The 21,327-nt window shown below is 40.4% G+C and overlaps 1 protein-coding gene across 5 annotated transcripts in view; it reads left to right on the top strand.

Annotated features, from left to right (window-relative positions):
* Window positions 1-21,327, top strand: part of ARMC3 (armadillo repeat containing 3) — a 75,586-nt gene that overhangs the window by 32,695 nt on the left and 21,564 nt on the right. For all 5 annotated transcript variants that reach the window (XM_072954950.1, XM_072954953.1, XM_072954951.1 and 2 more), the window contains exons 9-11: window positions 3,136-3,288; window positions 3,388-3,493; window positions 19,457-19,706. In XM_072954950.1, coding sequence (XP_072811051.1) covers window positions 3,136-3,288; window positions 3,388-3,493; window positions 19,457-19,706 — 509 coding nt within the window. The remainder of the gene's footprint in view (window positions 1-3,135; window positions 3,289-3,387; window positions 3,494-19,456; window positions 19,707-21,327) is intronic.

Below are 21,327 nucleotides of genomic sequence, written 5' to 3'. Positions count from 1 at the left end.
AGACGCATTTTCAGTCTTTACTTGATTTCTCTGCGGCACTCCACATGATTGATTGCCCCTTCTTCTGAAAACTCTTTTATCCCTTGATTTCCATAACATCCCTCTCCCCTGATTATTATCCTAATCATCAGACCAACCTCTGTCTTCCTCTTCTCTGCCTACCATTTCAGTATCAAACTTGCCTTCCCACCTTCTGTCTTGCTGTCTTTTAAATCTCACTCATGACTGTGTTTCAGCTGACTCTTTGATTGCTTATGAATCCCAAACCTGTATCTAATTATAACCTGTCTTCTGAATTCCTGCCTGTATTTCTGATGACTTCCAAGCACATCCAACTACACTGCCCACACTCAACTTCTGAGGGGCCTTGCATTTCTTTGAAAATCTGATGAAAGAGTACCCTTCCCCTAGTACACAGATGCACAACATTCTGCATATAATTTCAGGAAGTTCATGGACTGCCTGAAACCCATCTATGCCCCCTGGATCCACGGACCCCAAGTTAATACCTCTGGGATTAGAATGAACAGGATCAAGTCCAGATATCCTAGATTGGAATCAGAGATTCTTGCATTTCAAACAATCACATGGCCATTGGTTATCAATCTATTCTTGCTCAGACACTCTCCATTGTGCTCTGGAATATATGACTTATGCTCCACCGTGACTTTGTACACATTTACACTGGTTTAGGTGTTTAGTCTGGATTCTCTTTCCATCATCAGCAAAAAAATTTTTGTAAGCTAGGTAATGCATTATCATTGCATGTCAAAAACAGAGTTGAAAGAAACACACATAATATACACTTTTAAAGTTTTGCTTGCTGAGTAAAGTTTTAACATGCACCCCTAAATCAGTATGCCTTTGACCAGGCACCAGGAGGAGGAAGGTGTTAATTACCATGTTGCTATGAGGTTTATGCACTGACATTAACATCTCAGCAGGAGCACAGGTGGCTGGACAGCAACTTCCGAGAATGAGTAAAGAAAAGCATCATTACATACAGATTTATTTTCAGATACAAAACCTCATGCTTTTTATTTTAATGATACTGAACAAATGTCATTTTTAAAGGCCATTACTCTATTAGTAGCAAAATTACCTTGCCATCTTTATCATCTGTGTAATTAAAATATAAATACTTCTCAGGGTAGTAATTCGTTGAAGGTACGTGGTTAATATGTTAATTCATCTTTAAAATCTATTATAGCCACTCTGCAGTCAGCACTTTTGAGGTTTGGTGAACACAGCTGGATTTTGAGAACACTCCCAGCAGGGTTGAGAAACTAATTGCCCACAGTATTTAAATTATTTTTAAAAAATCGTTCCAATAACTGCATATACACTGTTTTTTGACTGTAACATTCACATACTCCAAAGTTAGGTCGATTTTCCTGATAGAATCCATGCTCAGAGTGTTCTGTTAAGGAAAGTCAATTCAGCGCCATCAGGGAAGTCTTAATTATAAATCTGAGCATTTTAAGTCAGGGATTCTGGAACAGTACAAGATCTTGTTTATTCAGTGAAAACTAATAAGGACTGCACATATTTTAAAACGTTTTAGGGGCCACATACTTGATATTTAAGTATAAATCATAGCTTTTTAATGAGACAGTTATGGCCTGACTGAATCCCAATTTTAAATGAAAGGAGCAAGGGATTAAAATGATAGGATTACAGGACATGGTTCATGACTGGTTTAAGACTAATGAACAGAAGCACTAGTGACTTAGCTTGTGGCCAGGATGGCCAGATTGCTCGGCGTACATCTGTGTATCAGATGAACAAAGGCCAAAGAGAGTGTTTGCAAATATGGTGACATCTGACTGTGATACTGCTTCTGTGGAAAAGGGTTGCTTAAAGCAATCACGTTGAAAGAAGTTGTAACTCCTATATTAACTTAAAATGGAAAGCTTGTTGCTATAATTTCTAAAGACATTTCTGGAGGGGGAAAAAAACAAGTTAATTAAAATACATACAAGTAATGAATGAGCCCCACATGTTGCTGTAATGTAAGTATCAACATTTTTTCAGAGATAGTTATTCAAACAAAATACTCTTCTCTTATATGTCAACATCCTAAGAGCTTATATCACACATTCTTCTCTTTTAACCATCTGCATTGACTTTATAAAGGTTAATTAATGGAGAATCAAACCCATGACAGAGTTTTCTAAGGAGCTGTAAATAAATTAGCAAGGAATTATTTGTAAGCTGTTTCTTTCCAAACTTGTCTCTGATACTTATTATGGCATTAAAACTGAATTTGATTTAATACTGTTTAGTACATGCTTTAAATGAATGGTAATTTATTCAGAATTAGCTATAGAACACAAAACAAAAAATTGTCTAATATTCTGATTTAATTTAAGGCAATATTTGCTTTTGTATAGTAATGAGATTATCATTTTTTTTAAAGATCAGACTAAATCAAGAGAAAAACATTAGGGAACAAAAAGAACGTTAAAAATACTTTGGTTTTTAATTTAGTGTTTTATGGGGTGAATACCGTGCTATGTACTCAGAGTCATAACTCTGTTTTCAAACAAAACTGTGCTTAATGTATGTTTATGATAACTTACCATTAATAATTTTAATTTTTGCTATGTCAGCATGTATCATAGTAAGATAAAAGATGATTATAAATTCCTTCAGATGTGGGATCATACTTCATTACTCATTGTTACTGTCTCCTCTTCTCTGCTCTTCTCTTGAGCATCCAGCTCACCAGTTTATACATCTTAGGCATTCTTCAAATACTGAGTTTTGTATTTAAATAAACAGGGTTTTGTGCTTAGTGAGAAGAGTGCATGTGTGAACACAGGACTACACCAGGCACATGACTGGTGTTAAATAAGTTCTTGCTAAATCTGAAACTTGCATCTTTCTTATCACAGAATATTCTCTGCCATAGGATTGATATCATATAAGGGAATATGAAAAAATGCAATATCCATTCATTTTGCATAATCACTGTCTAAAGGTTAAGTAGGTACATATTTGGTTTAGCTTAGACTGTAAAGCTAACAAATTATTTGAATTCCTATCATATTTTGGATGGGGAAGTCTTTATTTTGCTGCACAGTTTTTGCAGCAAAATTCTGATTTTCCTTTTTCCCTGTTGGTTTTTGACAGCTGAAAATAGAAAACTGTTTCACGAACAAGAGGTGGAAAGATGTCTCGTAACCCTTTTGGAGTCTGAAAACGACGGAACTAAAATTGCTGCTTCCCAAGCTATCTCGGCAATGAGTGAGAATTCGAGCAGCAAACAATTTTTCAACAATCAGGGTGAGCAAACTGGGAAAGAAGACACTTTGAACGTTTTTAGGTTACCGTATTCTAGTTCACATGGATGTCTATAAAGTTGCATCTTTTCTTTTTGTGTAGGGATCCCGCAGTTAATTCAGTTGCTAAAAAGTGACAACGAGGAGGTACGGGAAGCTGCAGCCCTCGCCCTGGCTAATCTGACCACTTGCAACCACGCGAATGCAAAGTAAGTACTAAAAGACTCATTCAACAATGTTACCTCAATAAAAAAAGAAAGAAAGAAGATTAAAAAAAAAACTATTTACCCTTCCTAAATATGGTATGTGTATTAGTCAGGGTTCTTCAGAGAAACAGAACCAATAGGAAATATATATGAGATTTATTATAGGGATAAGCTTGTGAGTTTACAAAGGCTGAGAAGTTCCAGAATCTGCCACCTGCGACCTGGAGAATCAGGAAGGATGCTGGTGAAATTCAGTCCCAGTCTGAGAACCAGGACCACTGATGTCCGCAGGCAGGAGATGGTTGTCCCAGCTCAGGCAGAGAGCAAAGTCACCCCTCCTCCTCCTTTGTCCTTTGTACAGTTCCTCAACGGATTGGGTGATGCCACCCACACTGGTGAGAGGGACCTTTATTCAGTCCACTGATTCAAATGCTGGCCTCTTCCAGAAACACCCTCACAGACACACTCAAAATTCATGTTTTACCAGCTATCCAGGTATCCCTTAGCCCAGTCAAGTTGGCACTTAAAATTAACCATCACTGTATGTTAGTTTTTAACATTCGTATATTATCGTTTTGTGGCATTGTGGCTAAAATTACCTTTTCTAGCTTGAAATAAATCCTCCCCCACCTCCTCCACACACTTAATCTATCTCTGACCCTTTCTTTCTTTCTCTCTACTCCCACGTGAATATTTTGTAAGACCTGAATGAAATGACTAAAAAAAATCTAAGAATACCCAATGAAAACACAGCTGAAATGCACAGGCATCAAGACAAAATCGTGTTCCTTTAACAGCGACAATCTTTGACACAGTAATTTCCTAATTCAGGGCCATCATCATCTGTGTGAAAGCACACACATTTCTAGAACATTGGGTCATAGTAAGTAGCAATTTGCAAACAGCATATTCAGTGATTTTTTTCCAATATAGGCATGCCAGTGCAAAAATCTTATCAGTGACATGAAAACACTTCTATTTCTTGTGTATTTATATATAGAGAGAATATAGAATACTCTAATAGGCCTTGTACAGCTGCTTGATTTGATGTGAGTTTGCCTGGCTTACAACATTTCACAGTTTTATATAAAATCATAGAAAATTAGGATGGTAAATAGTCCTAAAAGAAACCTTCAGATTTTCTCTCTCAGTTATCTGTTTGTCAGATTTTTGCCATCTGCCAGAGTCGTTCTGTTTTGTCAACACAGAAAGGTCAATTGGGACTAAACAATGCCTGACTTTTCCTCTGTGAAGAGAAACTTTGTTTTTGTAATTTAATTTTACTTTTTTATAAATTTTAATCACTTATTTCTTTAACCTTTTACATTCTGACTTCTTTTTTTCCCATTTGTGTTTGGTAAGGAAAACAGGACATGAATGAAAGTGGTTTTATGGATGTTTTTTGAGATCTATGTAGTTTTTACTCTGGACTTTTTGAGCTTAAGAGATCATTGAAAATAAATGGTTTTTGAGGAGGAAATAGAGTCAGATTTGACCTGTTTGTGCCAAACGCTGAAAACTGGGGTCGACAAAGATTCTATAATCAATCAAAAGGGGTTAAAAAAAAAAAAAAAAACAGGCCCCGTTGTGGATCCTTCTAGCAAGTCTCCCCCTCGGGTGTTACTTACTGAAGCTACCCACAGCAGGAGACAACAGAGATGATTGGTTATCTGTAGTAAAAATATTTATACCCGGATCATCTTTTAAAAATTATCCTAAATGTGGCATTGGTGAGTGTTTCCAGCATCACTTTTTAGAAGCAGTGCATTTCATCACCATTCCTAGCAAACTGCTACAGGACCAAGGCTGGTTGCCAGCATGGTTCCCACTGCTGGGTGGCTGGAGTTGGGGATTAGAAATACAGAGTTGCTTTTCCACCACACCTAAGTGCTAAGGGAAGAGGGCAAAACCCAGAGCTAATACCTTCCAGGTACATTTGATAGCTGTTTGGATACCTGATAATTGCTAGTTTAATTTTTTTTAATGCAGTTAAGTACTGAGAATTCTAATTTCGTTTGTTAAAATGTAACCCCTTCCCCTACACTCATCTCTTCAATGTGCCTAAATGGACTTCTTTTTTCTTGTTTTCTTTTTTGGTGGGGAGGTAATTAGATTTATTTATCTACTTATTTATTTTAATGGAGGTACTGGGGATTGAACCTAGGACCTCATGTGTGCTAAGCACACACTCTACCACTGAGCTATACCCTCCCCATAAAATGGATTTCTAATTTTTAAACTCAGGGTACTTTCTGGAGCTGGAGACTCATTTCGTGAATTGCATAATCATTAGCGTGTAATGACAACATATAATGCTGGTATAATTTCCTTTAAGTAACTGATTTTTGCCTGGAAAGTTGTAGGTAAATAAAAAATTTCTAAAGTGAAAAATCAGTTGGAGGAAGGAGGGGCATACTTTGCCATGACTCTTTTTAGAAAACTGACCAATGCTTTTAAAAGTATTTTTATCATATAAATTAAGGTATTTTTATAATCTAAAACATAATTTTTAAATATATGTAAAATAATTTATAATCTAAGATATGTGAATTCAGATTTGCACACCTTGCTTTCTTGGCAAAAGAAAACACACTCAAATGTAATAAAATAGTACGATGATTGATTAGAAATTCTGTAGCAATGATAAATAAATAACCAGACCATCCATACCCCTTTGTGGAAGATTTTCAACTTTACCTATAAGTATCACTTTAATTGGTACCAAAAGATTGTACCTAATCGCTGGTCTCTGTTGAATAAGGCTTCCCAGATACTCGAGTCTTCGGGATATTTGAAAATTTACTTCTATAATCAACAAAGCTTCTTAAAATATGTAATGCATTTGAATCAAAATCTTCTAAAATCCTTCCCTGACAATTTTCTGATCGTACTACTGTTAACCTTTAGGGGAGAGTATGGTTATCAGTTTGAGTAAGTGGCTGTCATACGCTCCGCAGGGGTGTGGTCAGAGTCCCGGAGGGAAGGTGGGTGCTTGCCCCCTCTCTGAGTATGGCCTCCAGGAGGAGTGCCTTTGGGATGGAGGGATTTTCCTGACTCCTTATTGGCAGGCTGGCAGTGTTAACGTTCATTACTGTCTGTAGATCTGAGTGGCAGGGCCAACCCTGTCAAAGGTTCTCTTCAAATCCCTTCCCTCTGGTCAGTGAAAAACTTGGACAGCAGGTAACTAAGCTTTCTCAAATGTTATTTAACAGTCATAAAGGAGGGCCTGGGCCAGTTCTCTAAGTAGTGTTTTGATCCTCAGGGGCCATTTCTTTCTTCTCTGTCTCTTTTTTTCCTTCCTCGTGTGTATTCTGGGTATGTGAAGTCTCCAGGTATTTGAGTTATGAATAAGTGAAATTGTAGCTTAAAAAATAATTTAACAAACACAATTCCCTTTACTTACAAACAAGCCAATGTCAAAGAGTAAAATGATGAATAGTAAAATAGATAAAATGTATTCTGGAAGTATGTTCACCTTTCAGGAGTATTTTTATTAAGCCTTTTGTATGACCATCCTCTCTGCAGGGATGTTCTTCCATCCCAGGATGCCACGGCTCAGCCCCTCACCCCTTCAGATCTGCCCAAAAGTCAGCTCAAAGAGGCCTCTCATGACCATGGTGTTTACAGTCATACCCCCACCCCTGAAACGTGTCCACAACCCTCCTTCCCTGCTGCCCTCTCTTCACAGCACTTTTCGTTGTCTTCTGTACCATACAGCTCACTCGGTATGTTCTCTGACCAGCACCCAGCACCTCTGTCTCTTTAAATCACTGATACACACCAAGCATCTAGAATAGTGCCCATCCCATAGTAGGCATTCGGGGGGTGGGAGGGAGCCTTCCACTAAAAATACAACCAAAAGTAAAAACAGAAAACAAAAAACAAAACATAAACAGTGAAAAACAGAAGGTCTATCTGACATCAACCAGTGCACGTAATTTGAAACAAAGTGATCAGCTGCATTGTTCTGTTAGTTTTCACATAATTTGGATCAGGAAGTGGAGAGTAACTTAGCTCTAAGAGTCTTCTAGTTTTACTTTTCATTGTTTATTATCTGCAGAATAAGGGCCACTCAAAGTGGATAAAGAAGGCAATGAATAAGAATAAAAATAACTATTTGAGGATACAGGAAAGGTGGACAAAAACAGCCAGATTCACTTATTTAAAGTGATAGGAGGAAAAGGTAAAATCATTTTTAAGTGAATAAATAAAAAGTGAGGTTAAAACAACCCGTACAGAAAAAAAAAAAACAAAAAGATGGAAATGAGAACAAAGAAGCAATAATGAATTTTATATAAAAATGGTGTCCATTTGGTTATTTTGTATACCACTATCCTTTTTTGGTTCACTGTTAATCTTTTTTGACACTTCTCAATTTATAATACATTTTGGAAAAGAAAAGTTACTCATTTCAGCTAAATTTCAGGTTATGTTTACCTTATACTCTTTTATCCAATTAGTCATATCAAACTTTTACATTATTTACGCAAGTACTGAATTTATTCTTGGTTGACAATTTCTGAGGGGATGGATTCTACGTATTATAAGATTATTTTAAACCATTAGTTTATAACATCACTGCCATCTGTTGGATGGATCTGATCAGAATAAGAGTTTTTTAAGTTATCCCAAGAATGAAAAGGGTTCAATGCTTTTTATTTCCCACTGCCAACACTAAATTTTGGCTATTGGTAAACACTTAAATGATTATAGAGAATAATATGATTGTTGACTAGATAGTTTTCAAAAGATACAATTATTTTAGGAAATAAAACACAATAAAATTAAATTATAAAATGTAATAACTACAATTATTTTAATATATATAGAGAAGTCAAAATGTAGTTTTGCTATAGAAAATACTCAATCAAGTCTCTGTTGTTTACACATGGATCATACTAAGTAAGTCTGATTCTTCATACTTATTTCACATTATCTCCATAAAGACCTGGATCATATTCTTATCTTAAAGTCTTTGTTATCTCCATTTCCTTATTTTTAATTTTTTGTTTGTTTTTTATACCCTTTCTTGACTTCCCACAACAGCAGTGACTCAAGGAAATTCTAAATGGCAGCCCATAAAGTGGTAACTTTAAAATTTTTTTTTCTTTTTTGATTGATGGCTGGGCCACTGCTGGCTTCCACAATACAAGAGACAAATAACTCTTCTCTAGGGACTGTCCTGCCATCGTGTGACCTACAGTCAGGACCACAACAAAGGAAATGAGATGAGTAAGGAGTACACTCCAAAGGGACCCCAGAAAGAGACAAGAATGCCCCCACATCATAGGGATGTGCATTTTGAGTGCTTTGGGAACTTTTCAGCATCCTTAACTATATATGGATGACCTGTCATCCTGTGTTATTGGTATTAATATTTTTCCTAACACAGAAATAAAGCATTGACTGAATAATTTTAATACCTGGTAGAATTATTCATGGGGCACTGCGCGTAAGAAAGCCACGTACTGTGTAGAGAAAATTTTAAAAAGATACACGGCATCCAGGACTTCAAGAAAAGGCAGCAAGGCATTTATCCACAACCCCCTATCCATTCAGTATTGTCAGGGAAGGGCCTGACCCCGAGGGATTTCTTGCAGTGTTCTATCTCTCTAGTGTGAATACAAAGCACTTTTCAAGGCTTTTTTTTTTTTTCCATTCTCACCCCATTAAATAGAGTTAGTTAAAGGTAATGTACTTCCCTATTTAAGAATATTTCTTTTAGGCCGCCTCCATCGCCGCCGCGCTCCGCGGCCCGCCAGGCGCCCTCCTTCCCTCCCCCCGCCGGCCTGGGTGCGTGGGCGGCGGGGCGGCCCAGCCCGGCCGGCTGGCGGGGGGGCAGGGGAGGGGCGGGGGGCAGCGGTGGGGGCGGGGGGCAGCGGTGGGGGCGGCGGCCCGCGCCCCCAGCCCCCGCCCGCTGAGTCCCGGGGGCCCCGCCGTGGCCGAGGCCATGCTCTCCGTGTTCCCTTGCACGCTGCTGACTCCCCCTTCCCCAGGCCGGGCCTGGATTCCCGGGGTGTGGGCGGCCTCCTGAACTCCTTCGCGCCAGCTCAGGGTCACGCTCAGAGCCCCCTGCGGGTCGGGTCTGAGCTCCAGTCCCGCTTCTTTGCCCCCCAGGGCTGCGCCCAGGGTCCCTTCCAGGCCGCGCCCCTCCAGGTGGGCTGCTCCCGGTTCTCGCCGCCGCGGCCGTGGGCGCCCTCCCGTGCGTCTCAGCCACTCCCCTCCCAGCCCCGCTGAGCTCCGAGCTGGGGGGGAGGGGGAGGGGAGGACGGAGGGAAGTTCCTGGACACCATCTCCTCTTCCCCCTCTCTCCTCACCGACGCCTCACTACCCCCCCCCCCAACCGCGGAGCCTCCAGAAGGGAGGGAGGAAGAGTGTTTTCTTAGGGGAATTCACTAGGTTTTAACGAGTTGTTTCTCCTGCTCCTTTCTCCTCCCCATCAGACCTGACCGCACACACACCTGTCCCCTCGGCTGTGTTGAAGCCCCCTGGACAGTGAGTGGGCAGGGGTGGCAGAGGACAGGAGCAGCCACTGCCCTCACCCTCTCTCCTCTCTGTAACCCCCTGCCACGGTGGTCCTTCTTGCTCTCCTCCTTCCAGTGCCCACCCCCATTGTCTGCTGCCCCTCCCTGGGGAGTTGGTGCTTTTTTTTTTTTTTTTCCCCAGGGGGAGGAAGGAGGGGAAGCAAAGATTCTGTCCCAGAGAGGGGAAAAGGTGAGATCTGAGAAGGGGCAGAAGCAGAGAAGGCAAAGGCTGTACCTTCATAAGGTGGGGTTGTTTGGGGTCAGGCCCTAAACATCATCCTACTTGAGAATCTGTCAGTGGAAAACAAGTCAAGGGGAGCAAAAGAAGGAGCCACTAGGGCCAGAGACAGGACAAGAGATGGAATCTTAGGGGGCCAGGGTAAATGGGGGGATCCAGGGACTAGAGGTGCTTCCTGGGGGTGGGGGGAATGCAGCCACAGTGTCTCCCCTTTCCCTCTTCCACCCCAGCTCCAGCCCTGGCCTTTTCTTTTCATCCCTCTCCCCCAGGACAGAAGCTGTGTCATCATGTTCCTGTGTCGCCTGCATGTTCCCCACCCTTCACCTCCCATTTTGCGAGGATCCCATTACAATAATTTTTACATTAAGAAAAAAGAATATTTCTTTTAATATCTTTCATTCTATAGACTTCATTATAGACCAGTGCTATTCCTTAGAATTGCCTGTATTTTCTCATGCATTTGAAGCTGTAGTGCAGTGAATGACGATGGTCATTTTGAAGGAGGAAAAAACCCACTTCTCATAAAGTCAGCAAAACACTGCAAGATTTACTTCCCTGTCTCCACTCTACGGGAAGAGATGGGACGTATACCTCTGAGATGACTGGAGACAGACACCATCACCCTTTGAAAATAAATGTTAATGTCTCTTCTAGATCACACTTCTTGGCCAGTCTGCACAGATTCACTTAGAATAAGTAATCCTGTCATTTAGAATACTTTTTTATTAAGCACTGACCACAGAAGTAACCCATTTAGTAATAATGCTAAAGTTGTGCAGTTATTGTCTTTGTCAGGGTTCTCTTCCCACCGGGTAAATGTTTTCAGAGTTCTAGTTTCCTTCTGGCAGTGGAGGAACTGTGTCTTCATACTGACCCCTAGTGGCAGTTTGGGAAGAAGTTGGGGGAGGGGCAAAAAAGGTAATGGAAGGCTTGCAGTGTCTGTTAGTGAAACGCGCACTAGTTTAATTAGAAATACTCCTCAATGTGTCTAAAATAATATTTTAAAAAATTATTGAAAGATAATAGGGTATCACGATTTTAAAAGGCTTTTGAAATCAATAGAGAAAATAGATGGGAAGAATCTTCGTGGTAAACTTAAGTATTATTCTTGCCACATTTCAACCCAGTTTACTGAGCGGACACTTTCCATTCCTACCCCTTAGCGCCTGGATTCCTTCTCTGCCTGTTGTCCTAACATAGCCTGTACCAGATTGGAAAAAAAATCGTACAGGATTTGAAGGAAGATATACCATAAAAAGCTGGATTTTGCAATAAAACAAGTTGTTTCTCTATCCCCGTGTTGTGTCGGTTGATACCTAGTGTGGACCTTCATGGTTTGAATTTTATTAGCCACCAGTTTTGTGAGGCTAGGTGAATCCCACAAAATGCTCAATTAGAAAATTATCTTTGCTGTTTTTATTACCTAGAGAGCAGAGACTGACATTTGCATCACCTAATTCTAAATTTGCTGGTACTTCTTTCTGGCTTAATTTCCAATGTTACTGAAATTAAAGAGCTATCAAATACTTTGGATACTTTTATATTGTGTGACTTTTCTCTCAGCGCTCTCAGTTTGAAGCAGTACTTAAAACCTACATAAATTCCGTTTTTGCTCATCCTTGATTTTTTTTAATATTAATCCTTTCCCGTGATTTTTCTTCCCTCTGGAAATGGCCTCTATTGCTCATTGATTACCCAGGGAGACTTGGGTGGGATTCCTGAGGAAACTGCTTCAGCTCTAGCCCTGCGGGGGTTGGAGATTTGACCATCTAGCTGAAAAGTTGTCTGAAAATGAAAATTTCATACACACATGCAAATTTGGAAATAGGATACCATTCTGCCATGATCCAAGAAATGGAGTCAGGGCATGAGAAAGTGTCTGCCCTTGTGGCTCTCCGAGTGTGCATGGATGTTAATGCTGGTGATGATGGCAGTGATGATAAGGATGACGGTGATGAAGAGAGCTGGCCTGTGTGGCCAGGCACTGAGCTGAGTACTCTGGATGGAATGTACCATTAAATCCTTGAAGCAGCGTCTGGGGCAGGGAATATTATCATCACGTCCATTCTGCAGATGAGGAAACAGAGGCATAGTCCTTGCTCAGGGTCACAGAGATGAGATGGACACTTCACACTGAGGCAGTGGGCTGTGTACATGCAGAGGGAACTCATGACTTTTCTCTCCCTCTACCTGCTGCTCACTATCTCCCTGACTTTGAACACCAAATCTTCCCACCAAAATGCTTCCCTTTGCCTTTCTGGTCTCTCTGGATTCCCCCGGTGCTGGAATGGCCAGGGAGCCTTGTGAGTTTCCATCCTTCCTTTCCCACCTTTCTTCTGTCTCTCTCCCCGGTTCCTTTCCCCATTATCCCTCCTCTCCTCCTCTACCTCTTCCCCCTCCTCCTATAAAGAGAATAAGAAAGGGGGGGGAAATGTATCCCAATCACTAGTAAGAATTTCCCACTATGCTATTCTTCAAAATTTGTCGTCATTCCCTGAGGAATGATGAAGTGAACCAAGCAGATTCTGGATTCCCGCCCCCCCCCCTTAGAAAATATGGTACTTTCTAAAATTTAAGAAATGGATAATTGTAAAGATACTGGACTGAAAGTCAGAATACCATGGTTTTAATACTGTGTCCGTTGATTGACTTGCTTCATGAGCAAATCGTAGTTTCTCTACATTTTACCTTTCTTAACTATAAAACAACCAAACAGGTGAACCTAGATTATCTATTCTATTTTGTGCATGTAAGGGGTTACCTTCAATCCAGTATCACAGGGAGCCTGGAACCCAGCCTCCACTAGAAACTAGACGGGGTCACTCTTTACCACTTTTATCATTTTATCCCAAAGGCTAAGGAAGTTACTATCTATGAATTTCACTTTCTTTTGTAGTTATTTTATTGTTACCTGGGCATTCTTTATGTGCTAGGCACCGTTCTAGGCTGTAGGGATGCTGGAGGGAACATGGCAACGGGTCCACTGAAACTGCTTTCATGAAACTTACATTTCAGACAGGGAGACAGGCAACACACGAGTGATTTTAAAAAGGTAGTTTCAGAACCAGTAACACTATAGATCACATAAAACCGCACAGTGTCACAGAGAGGGGCATGCATGGCACCAGGGCTGGGGAAGGGGCCACAGGGATGACACAGCTTGTCAGAGAAGGTCTCTCTCAAGAAGTGACACTGGAGGTGATGAGATGGGGGTAGTCCTGTCAAGGGCCAGTGGTGTTCTAAGTGCTGTCACACTAGAGATCTCAGCATCCTTATTATTTGGTTAAGGAAATCGACGACGTGGTGTCTCTAATTCCTTTGGGATTGTCATTATTCCAGGTATGTAAATAGACTGATTTGCAGGCTAAACAGAAGCATTTGGTAACTGCAGAAAGGCACTGATTGTGAGTGTGCTAACACCTTGACCATTATTCCTACTTTATCGGGGAACAGCTCAGCCATGTAAAACGAAGACAGTTGTTCTTTCCTGATGGCAGCTAGTTAACTGTTGGCAGGCATTCCTGCTTTTGAAACAGAAGGTGGCATGTATGGAAGTGAAGTATCGTGAACAGATAGGTCAATAAGGATTCCATGTCACTCGTAAGAAAATTACATTTGATCTCCCTGCACTTTGACTGACTGCCTTGTAATTGGTAACAAACACCCGCGTGCGTTATCTGTGGAGGTACCAGATGGGTGTGTACCTGTCTCTCTTTAACTAGCAGTTTTCTCTTGAGAAGTCATGTTGTCACAGCAACTGTAGCATAAAAGTACATTCTGTAAGTCCCCAGATCATACCTGCTAAGGCACATCAGTATGATGGAAACAGTTTGGTGTCACGCACTTTAAAATTTTTTTTTTTGCATTTTTTCTTAATTTTTTTATAGGACACAAAACTTCCTGCATTTGTTTCTGTGTCTGGGTTTCACTTCATTTTAAGCTTTTTGCCTGCAGTTAATGGTGATTCTCTCCCTTACTATGGATAAGCATCTTTAAATAATGTTTCTTTTGAAGGAGATAATTCTTTTGACTACTTTTGTCAATCCTGGGGTTCAGCCAGAAATGGGGGGCACATATATTAGTCTTCTGCAGCTGTGGGGCTGCAGTGGGGCGAAAGTTGTTCAGGACTCAGAAATTGATCAATTTAACAAACACCCTCAACTTCTTGGATCATTACCTTTGTTGAAAAGCTGGCTGGGATGAGAGTCAGGAATCCCATTCACAGCATTCCAGATCTGGCTGTGATAACCAGGAGACCTGTTTAAACTAATGGCCAGCATCCCACCCGCCTTGCACCTGTACAGACTCGCTGGGAGCCCACAAGCTTTCAACTCACCAACCCTGAGTCACTGCAGCAAAGGCATCTCTCCCCACCACTCCCAGCGTGTCTGCCGCTGATATGTCTTCCTTGGTGTGACAAACCTCACGGAGACATATGAAAAGTCATGCTGGTGGGAATGGTTGTAATCACTGTTAACAAACAAGGTTCTGATTGCCAATATTACCATCTGTTCCATCGGGTTCCACATATTACCCTGTATGTGGGCTCTGTTAAACAGATTTCCCGTACGGACCAAGGTCACCCTTGATTCACGTTACCAGCCTTTGCAGATGGGTTAAATGTGAGCCTCCAAACAGTGGCAAGGATCAAAATCTGAGAGGTACCAAATCGTGTCCCCTGATAACACAGCCTAAATAGACAGTCAACGATGTTTCCAAAGACAGAATGGAGATGTCCCTCGAAGTAAGAAAGTGATGTCCCCAAGACATTGTCTAAAGTGCAAGGTTCCATTTATTTAACTTCATGTAAAATTTGTTTCACTATATAATTAGAGAAGCATGGGGATGAGGAGGAAATAAACTGATTTCAAAAGCAAGGGAACATCCCAATTTTGGGGGGCCCTGTCCCTTTGTGCACCCTTAAAACTGAGCTGAGTACTTTTCCCTCTCCCCTTCTCAACGCTGGAAGAGGTTTCCATCACTCCCTGTGAGTTGATTCACGTCAGTTAAAATCTGTTGATGATCTCAGCACTGGGGATATAAATAAGGCTCACACACTGCCTGGGAGAAGTAGGTACCAGCCATAGACCTAGCAGAGGGGAGGGAGTGATTGACAAGGAGGGGCAGTGAGGGATGTGGATGGCTTCACCGAGGAAGAGATGGGTGGGCAGGTTTTGCAGGTGAGCTAGTGTTCCCCAGTGGAGATGCAGAGGGACAGGGAAGGGTATTTTGGGCAAAGGGAACACAAGTACCAAGGCACACAGACGTGAAACAGCATAGTATTTTCAGGGAGGCATAAGTAGACATCATTTGTGCAACTGAATTTTTCCCTAACAAGGTTCTTAGTGCCCGAGCTATAAGTGCGTTTTCACTGTGGGGCTTTGGGGACTTAATACAAAAAACTTTGTGCCAAATTCCTTTCCATAACTAGGTGCTGTAAAATAATATTTCAGGATTGTTATTATTCTCCAAGTGTGAACTTTGTGCCAAAAATCTCACTTTTTTAAACAGAAATGTATATGTTTAGCAAATGCATGCTCTGAGTTCATGTGAAAAAAGAGAGCTAAACTAGTTTGCGGGTCAAGAAATGCTCCCTTGAGGAAGAGACATCTGGGCCAAACCTTGCAAGATGAATTACCAGGGGGAAGAGACCTCAGGGAGTGGGACTGGCATGTGGGAACACCCTGAGGTGAGACGGAGCCTGGCATATGGCAGGTGGCCAGGCAGGCCCGGAACACAGCAACAGGAAGAGGCCGAAGGGCACATGGGCTGGTGAGGGAGGTGTGGTCAGCTCCTGCTCAGCCTCTGAGATCATGTGAGAAACTTGAGGCTTTATCCCAAGCAATGGGAAACCATGGAAATTTTAAGTAGGAGAGAAATATGATTGTATTTATTATTTTAAAAAATCACTTTAGCTGTAAGATGGAGAAAGGATTAGAGGGGAGACCTGTTAGGGGAGTACTGAGGTCAGTCCACAAACTAGGATGTTGGATTGTACTCAGTGGGAGAGATGAAGATGGGAAAAAGGAAGAGATCTGAGAAATAGGCAGGAGGGAAATACTGAAGACTCGGTCACGTGACATGTCAAACTTCACTTCTGTTTACATATATCAACTTACATAGACAGATGTTTTTATACATTCCCATATCTGGTTTTCAGTCTGGTTAATTTTCTTTTCAGTTTAGATTTGAAACTCTTATCTGATTAAACTCCAACCAGATGGAGACAAATGATAGTAAATATCAGAAAATATTTTCATACCTTTGTGATGACACGTGGCCCTGTAATTCTGGATTTTGTAACGAAGACAGTTTGACTTCTGTCCTATTTGGATAATGCTGTACCATCTAGGAGACTAAAATGTGTCTTTAAAATCTGACAGGTCTTCCGCTTGTGTATATGTTAGACACAGGACAAAATAAGACACAATGCCTTGGATTTGAAAGACACAAAATTAATGTATTTCTTTTTTATTGTTTAAGTACGAACTCTGCACTCTATTTCTATAACTGAAATTAGGTTTTTTTTTTAAGACTAATAGCTTGATTTTTCACATCATAATTTAATCTGTTAGCTTTTTACCCCTAGAGCTGCACATAGCAAATTATGGGCAGCTACATGCATACAATACACATTGCTTTCCCAGCTGTGCATGTACAATTTGTCTTTTGGTGCTGGCAGTTATGTTCCATTTAGTAAAAGCTATATTCCACTGTGTACTAGAACCTCTTTTTTTTTTTTTAAACAGCTAGGTTTTTATGTACTTCCCTTTACTGCCTCTATAAAGAGCAAAGAAAAAGGAGAAGGTAGAGTATAAATGAAACAGGGCCAGACATGCCTTCATACAGGAGAAAGGAAGACACAGCAAAAGCCAAGCAGAAAGGCTGTGGGCAGAGGCACACCTGATGACAATTCCTGTTTCCATGACCCAGTTCTATATATATAAACTAAAACGATGGCGTACGATCCTATGTATTTGCTTAAATTTTCCCTAAACTCCCTGATACACACAAAAGACAAAGCCTTTGAGAATTTACTGTTACGTAATTACCTAAAACACTGCTGGCTTCTATCATGAATGCCGTTGAAACACCTCCATTATGTGGTTTCCTTACTCTCCGATATGTTTTTAAAAGTGAGCATCGTCAAAGGAAAAACCACTAAGTGACAAAGGCATCATGCATTTTAGCCAAGGTGTATGTATAATGATTAAAAATCACAGACTATTAAAAAAATTCACAGAGTATTTGGTTTAAGGAACTGACTGTATTAAGTACATGAAAAATGAGTCAAAGGAAAAAGTTTTGAGAAGGTTTAAGCACACATAAATTAATTAATTAATTAGAATATATGCATAATTTCAAAATCTTGCTGGCAGTGTTTTTGTTTAAGTCAACATTTCAAATGTAAGTTGAATATGAGAAGTTTCTGTTAGGCTAATAAATATATTAGAGCTTCCAAAGTTTCCCTTATTTGTCAAATCAAATGATTGCCATGTCAGTTAATATTAGGAGGGAGATGTAAATATGAAATTACCTTGAGGGTCTATTTTTATCCTCTAAGAAAGGAAATTAAATGCCATCCTTCAGGCTGTCATAGGGAGACGCACAGCCTTCCTGTCAATATTTTTCTTTGGCTTCCTACCAGATTTTGATCACGTGTCATCTCACCAAATTTTAGTTAAGGGATGCCTTCCCGGAAAAAGACTGGGAGATGCTACAGAGGGTTAAATAGACACCAAGAACTAGAGGAAGGGAAACAGGAAACTGAGTGCTGACTTTGCCTTGGTATCAATCAGTATGGTGTGTTTTCCGGCTGGGTTCATATAAACCAGGAGTAGGAGGTACCTCCAAGGTCAACACCAAGGATCCCTTCATTATCCAGGGCTGTGGCCTCTTGTCATTCCGTTCCTGCCCAATTGCTCTCTGCTGTTCAGTCTCCTTCAGAGCTGGCTTGTGCCTTATCACAGCTTCCTCTCACCTCGAGCTACCAGTCTCCTTGTCGAAGTTGTCCTTCCATTGTGCTTTCTGATGAACAACTACAACAAATTCTGTTCTTGACATTGTCAGTTCCCCTTCACAACCAGCAAATTTAGGTGACAAAACCAAGTTACATTGAACTTGTCAGAATACACAGGGCCATGGGCTAAACCACATAGCCTAACTTTTTTTTTTCAATTTTGGTTATTAATATGATCCTAAATGAAAAAAAAATATGTCAAACAGAAACTGAAAAGAGATGTTTGTATTGTTGGAGTCTCAAGTGCATTTTTATTGTCTTGATTACCTCCATTCCCATGATGATTTAAATGGATTTTTAACCTAACTTGGGGCCTTCCTTTAAAACCAGGATGCTCTGATATATATCTTATTGCTTGGAACATCTCTTATTTGAAGCAATTCCAAATATTAAAGAACATAATTAAATCATCTTCCACTTGTTAAAATGATCTCTTTTTTATTTTTACTATTTTATGAGCTTTTTGAGCAATTATAAAGCAAGGACTATAAAAACTATGCCAGTTTTAAAAGGAGGAGTAGACTTTCTAATTGTGAGAAAATGTTAATATATTGATGACTGTAGTCTTTTTGTACTAAAAATAGGAAACTTAACAACTGAACATACCTACATTACTAAAGTTATTTTTCAATGTCATGACTTTGATCCCTGATGTTTAATTTGTAAAAGCAACATTCACCTCCAAAAATGATGTGCTGTCTTCAAACGTGTTAACATCTGCCCACCATTAACAACCTCATTTAAAAAGGAGGAAGATGACTTGAAGAATTTTAACTTAAATTCCCATGCTCATTCATGCCTCCTATTTAAAGCTTTGTTTTCCTACTGGTTAGGAATATTTTAATAGGCTTTCTTGGAATAGAATTTCCTGGTCTCATAAGTATCACTGAGTTTAAAAATGAACAGGTGTGGCAGGGTTTCTAAGAAGCAGTCGTGCATTTTTCTAAAACCAAAAGCTGTAGACGATAGGGAAAGGATTATTTAAATTCCTTCATACCTGACATTTTACCCCAGACTCCATTTAAATCCCTAGGGCCTGAGTTCCAGGTTCATTGCCCAGGTAAATTCATTTACGTCTAAAATTGCATTTATGCAGTTGTTTGTTTCATAAGCTTAGTGGAAGGCTCCAGAGATCGTTTCTTGAACTGCAGTGAACGGTATTCCTTTCTTCTTCACTGACCCAGCGCTGCTGCCAAAGCGGACGGTATCGAAGCATTGATCAACACCCTGTCCAGCAGGCGGAACAAGGTGGTCGCCAATGCAGCCACGGTGCTGATGAACATGGCCATGCAGGAACCTCTGCGCCTGAGCATCCAGACCCACGACATCATGCACGCCCTGCTCAGCCCCCTGCGCTCTGCCGACAAGGTCGTGCAGAGCAAAGCCACTCTCGCCATCGCTGCCATTGCCTGTGATGCCAAGGCCCGGACCGAGGTGAGCCTTTTCATCCCTCATGTTCATTCCTCCTTCCTTCTGGTCTTTTGAAACATTTTCAAGGGTTTGAACCCACCCATCACTTAAATCCCTCAAATTTGGTGCAACGTGTTGGAAAACAAATCGGCACCATCCAGCAAAGAAGGTGAGCCTTCCCTATCATTGGGCAATTCTGTTCCTAGGTCTGTACCTAAGACACACTCTGGCCTCTGTGCACCAGGAAGCATTGCTTATAATACCCCAACAGCTGGAAACAAACCAGTTGTCTTGTTGTTAAGAGAATGGATGCATACATTTGTGGTATATGCATAAAATGGAATCTCATATCAGTGAAAATCAATGAACTGCAGCTACAGAGAAGAAATCAACAGAGCAGACACTCAACCAGCATAATGCTGAGCAAAGTCAAGCTCAGAAGAGGACAGACTTGTGATTCTATTTCTCTGACGTTCAAACATATGCAAAGCTAAGCAATGTGCTTTTAAGCACACACGTATATAAGTTAAAACTATGAAGAAAAGCAAGAGAATGACTGGCCCTAAATTCAAGGAAGTGGTTGCCTCTTAAGGGATCAAGAAAGTGCATGTGATTGCAGAGGGCATGTAGGGGTTCAAGGTCACTGAAATGTGCCATTTCTTCAGCTGAGTGGTAGACAAACAGGTGTGCCTTTTACTATGATGCTTGAAATTATGTGTGTGTATGGGTTACATACACTCCTCTTTTCCTTACATTTCAAAAATTTAAAACATGGAATTGCATTTTTTACAAGTGTGTTGGTCCTATTCATAGACAATATAAACCTAGAAGTGTATATTTTTCTCTTTTTTCCCATTTGCTTATCACATGGCACTCATTCAAACAGCCTAGGACTCTGTCCCTCTCTCTCTCCAATAGAAGGAACAATGTTGAGCACTTACTAAGCATCAGGCACTGTGCCAAGCACTTTCCATGCATTTAAGCCTCACCTGAAATAGGTATATTTATCACTAATTGGAAAGATACATGCTCCCCAATGTTCACAGAAGCATTATTTACAATAGCCAAGAAAAGGAAGCTGCCTAAATGCCCATCAACAGATGAATGGATAAAGACGATGTGGTATATATACATAATAGAATATTACTCAGCCATAAAAAGAGTGAAATCCTGCCATGTGCAACAATGTGGTTGGACCTAGAGTGTATTGCACTTAGTAAAACAAGTCAGAGAGAGACAAATACTCTGTTATCATTTACATGTGGAATTTAAAAAATAAAACAAATGACTATAACAAAACAGAGACTCACAGATACAGAGAACAAACTAGTGGTTACCCATTGGGAGAGGGAAGGGGGAGGGGCAAAGTAGGGGAAGGGGAGTAAGAGGTATAAACTATTAGGTATAAAATAAATAAGCAACAGGATATATTGCACAGCACAGGGAAATACAGCCATTATTTTGTAATAACATTAAATGGAGTATAATCTAAAAATATTGAATCACTGCATCCTAAAACTAAAACTAATATGATAAATGAACTATATGTAATTTATGTAATATGTAAACCAATTATACTCTAATTAAAAAAAAAAGACATAGGTACACTTGTAATCCCCATTTTACAGATAAGGAAAATGAGGCT

The sequence above is a fragment of the Vicugna pacos genome, chromosome 35, assembly GCF_048564905.1.
Source record: "Vicugna pacos chromosome 35, VicPac4, whole genome shotgun sequence".
In the NCBI taxonomy this organism is placed as follows: Eukaryota; Metazoa; Chordata; class Mammalia; order Artiodactyla; family Camelidae; genus Vicugna; species Vicugna pacos.
The sequence above is the reverse complement of the archived record's forward strand: the minus strand, read 5'-3'. Positions and strand labels throughout refer to the sequence as shown.